The sequence below is a fragment of the Alosa pseudoharengus genome, unplaced genomic scaffold, assembly GCF_046254945.1.
Source record: "Alosa pseudoharengus isolate Yale_2024_CS ecotype anadromous, Long Island Sound unplaced genomic scaffold, YU_APseudo_1.1 YU_APseudo_1.1_scf_1, whole genome shotgun sequence".
NCBI lineage: Eukaryota > Metazoa > Chordata > Actinopteri > Clupeiformes > Clupeidae > Alosa > Alosa pseudoharengus.
In genome coordinates, this window is record NW_027468564.1 from 36687807 (window position 1) to 36691274 (window position 3468).

Consider the following 3468-nt stretch of genomic DNA (forward strand, 5'->3'; position numbering starts at 1 on the left):
TCTGGCTCTCTGTATTAGGTTTGGGTTACCCAATCAGGGCAAGCTCTCCTTTATATGCAGAGACATTGTGCTGTTTCAGCGCTTTGTTTATGTTTCACAATGTGTTGAAATGAGAGAAGACATTTGCATTTTAGAGAAGTATTATGCAACATATTGAGGTTGATGCTTGAGGATTATATAGTGTGTGTTGGTGAAATTAAGGAAGTTGACTCCAACTGACAGGGGAACTAAAAACAGGCCATCTCTGGTATTACCAGAGGAGGTTTAAGCATGTTTATTTACATTTATTTATTTTTTTGCAAAGATATCTACATATGTAAATTACATTACAAAGCAACTCAGGGTTAAGTGCCTTGCTCAAGGAAACACCAGTGGAAGCCGGGGAATTGAACCCACATCGTTTTTAGGCTACTGCATACTAGCCCAGCTCCTTTGCCACTACGCTACCCACCATCCATCCATGATTATATATGAGCAGCAGGGCTACTGGTCTTCTGGGGGCCCTTGACAGAATCATTTGGCTTATGCTGTCCCCTTTTGCATGCGGTCACACAGAGAGGCTGTGAACGGTGAAGTCTCACACTCTGCCATTGACACTATCACATCAAAAAGCAAACAGTACAGTACCATTACATTCATGTCAGTATTTGGGATGACTAAGAGGCCATCAAAAGGAAGACAGTTACAAAACACACACACACACACAGAGAGAGAGAGAAAGATGTGCAAGAATGTTTAATGAGCATAAAGAGATACAACTTTATTTTCCTCAGATTTGCTACACATTTCAAAACACATTGTCAATTTGCAGGAAATATGAGCTCAATTCCGTGTTCAAATATTTACTCATAACATAATTTCCCAAAGACATATTCATCTGGAAGTATTTGAGAGAGCATGTACTGTAGGCCGATGTCATGTAAATAGCACTGGCTTCTGCTAATGATTTATTGACTGGTTGTGGTTGGTGATGCTTCCACCTCGAATAGCAGGTGTCCCCTGAAAGTAGTGTGGTGATTGACATTATCTAGCACCCTGCAGTTTGCTGGTAGGTACACGTCCACCACGTCTCCCACCTCTAGGAGCAGACTCGCCCCGTTAGATGCGTTGTTGTGATGGCTGCTGAAAGTGGAATATATTGATACTACATCCTTTTTGTTCTTGCGCAAGACGGCTGCCATGGTTACCGAGCTGCCCCGAGACAGAGCAGATAAGCTGAAGTCGTACACACCTCTCACGGGGGCGGTGAAGAAGCCTGGGACACACACACACACACGCACTGCTTGAAAATATATTCTAAAAGTGATATGTTCAATGGCAATCTTAATTTTAATCAAACGTCTATGACTTGGTTATAAATGTGTTGTGATGCAGGGTAAAACTGCTTAAATCGCTGTTCACGGTTTATTTGTAAAGAAGTATGGGGATCAGTTGATCTATAATTTCACATACGATTGCCACTGATGACATTCTGTATCTGTTAGGGTGTTCACCTGTATTGGAGTTGTATGCGTTGCCAACGTTGCTGATGACATGTTTGAAGATGAGAGTTGTACCACTAGTGAACGGACCGGAGTGGTTGTCTGTTGTTGTTTCAAGTGAAAGTGAAAATGCCACTTTCCTATCTGAAAACACATTTAGTGAAACATTTATCGGTATTAGAAATGTGTCATTAGAAAACATTAAAGCCTAAATAAGCATAACATTTGAGCCACATCCTTCTGATATCATTTTTAATGTTCATGTGGACGTAATATTTTTGTCCATTTATATACCCCCCCCCCCCACACACACACACACATACTCACACTGAACAAACATTTTTTTTCTGTCAGACTGTCAGAGCCATATGTTGTTTTGTTGTCACTTTGAAGTCAAAAGAATAACTAAATCATCATAACAAGCTGTTTACCTTGATTCTCCTTCTTCATCTGGTCCATGGTGCTCTCACTGGCCTCCAGTCTGGACTGCAGGGCCTCTATCTGGGCCTTGGCCAGCCGCAGTTCCACACGCTGCTCCCCCATCAGGGCGCTCATCTCTCTCAGAGTGGCGTGGACGTCAGTTGTACAGGTGGAGTCTGCCGACGTAGCACCCTCCTCCACCTGCGTTGAGCCGCTCTCTCCTGAGACCACCACTAGACCACACCACAGGGACAGCAGCAGGTGTAGCATCGCTCTCAATGTCTTCATGCTACTTAGCGTACAACGGCTCTGGTCCTACTCTGGCTCTCTGTATTAGGTTTGGGTTACCCAATCAGGGCAAGCTCTCCTTTATATGCAGAGACATTGTGCTGTTTCAGTGCTTTTTTGATAGGTGATGTTGAAATTTAGGAACTGGTTGCATTTTAGGGGAAAACCCAGCAAATTTCTGGAGTTGCATGATGCATGTTGATAGAGCTTCAAGGTTACTTTATTAGGTTTCGTTCCCAAGGGAGAAATTTTTTTTAGATAAGGGTAAACAGGACACAGGACCACAGGACAGAGTGCATATAATCATAAACAGAAATTGTTTGAATGGACACACATTATCAACCATCCGTCATGCCATGAATAATTACACTCACATCATCTTAAAATCACAATAAATAACCCATTAATAGCACAGTCCCAAAGTAGACACTCACTCTCTCTCTCTCTGTACTCTCCAGTCACACACAGCACATCCATACCCCACAGCCTCAGCACATCTCCACTCAGTTCAGCCCCCATACACAGCCCCCTACTCAGCACTTAACATTGTTTTTGAGCCTTCCTACTGTTCTGCCCACGTTGCCCAGTAACCAGTTTGACTGACAGGGGGACAGAGGAATGTTTGTAGTGATTGTGCTTACAGAAAGGGACCCTGTACCTCCTTCCTGTGTTCTTGAGCACATATTCTTCGGTTTTGCCCACATGAATTAGCAAATTATGTTTGTCACACCAGTCCACAATGCTTTTAACCCCTGCTTTATGGTTGTCAATCAGTACGTTTACATGCACGGTTAAGTCAAGCTACTACCCTGTCATGTTATCATGCAACCAGTTGAGCCTAGAGTTTTGCATACAAATGTTTTGGTGACTGTTACATGCCAGTCTAGTGGTTAGACACACATTAAAAGAGTTGAGGTTGAAACCCCCCAAAAAGGCGAACGAACGGTCAAATATCGTTCAAATTTGAAAGTGTTTATTTACAAAAAAGTGATTTAATAAGAAGAAAAAGAACAAAAAAAGTGTTAGCTGAGAAATCATACAAGTAAACATAAACAAAGGTAACAAAGTGGAAAAAGTGGTCAAGGCCATGCCAGCCTCTCACTCTGGCAACTCCGGCAACGACGGCAAAACCTGCTGGGCGGAGTGTGGCAGGCGATGGAGCGCGGCAAGTGAAGCGAGGCGGAGCGCAGCTTCTGAGATGGGGAACAGCGCCCCTTTATACAGCCGCACACCCAAATCACCAACGGCAGTACAGCGAAATTGGCAATTAACGCTTCCA

General features: G+C 43.4%; 1 protein-coding gene across 1 annotated transcript; it reads right to left on the reverse strand.

Moving 5' to 3' along the window:
- Nucleotides 1–710: 710 nt before the first annotated feature.
- On the reverse strand, nucleotides 711–2257 carry LOC143127081 (complement C1q-like protein 2). Its single transcript, XM_076288389.1, has 3 exons — nucleotides 1913–2257; nucleotides 1494–1625; nucleotides 711–1255 (listed from the first exon to the last, which is right to left on the reverse strand). The coding sequence occupies exons 1-3, from the start codon at nucleotides 2187–2189 to the stop codon at nucleotides 948–950; spliced, it is 717 nt and encodes a 238-aa protein (XP_076144504.1). The 5' UTR covers nucleotides 2190–2257; the 3' UTR covers nucleotides 711–947.
- Between the last annotated feature and the right edge of the window lie 1211 nt (nucleotides 2258–3468).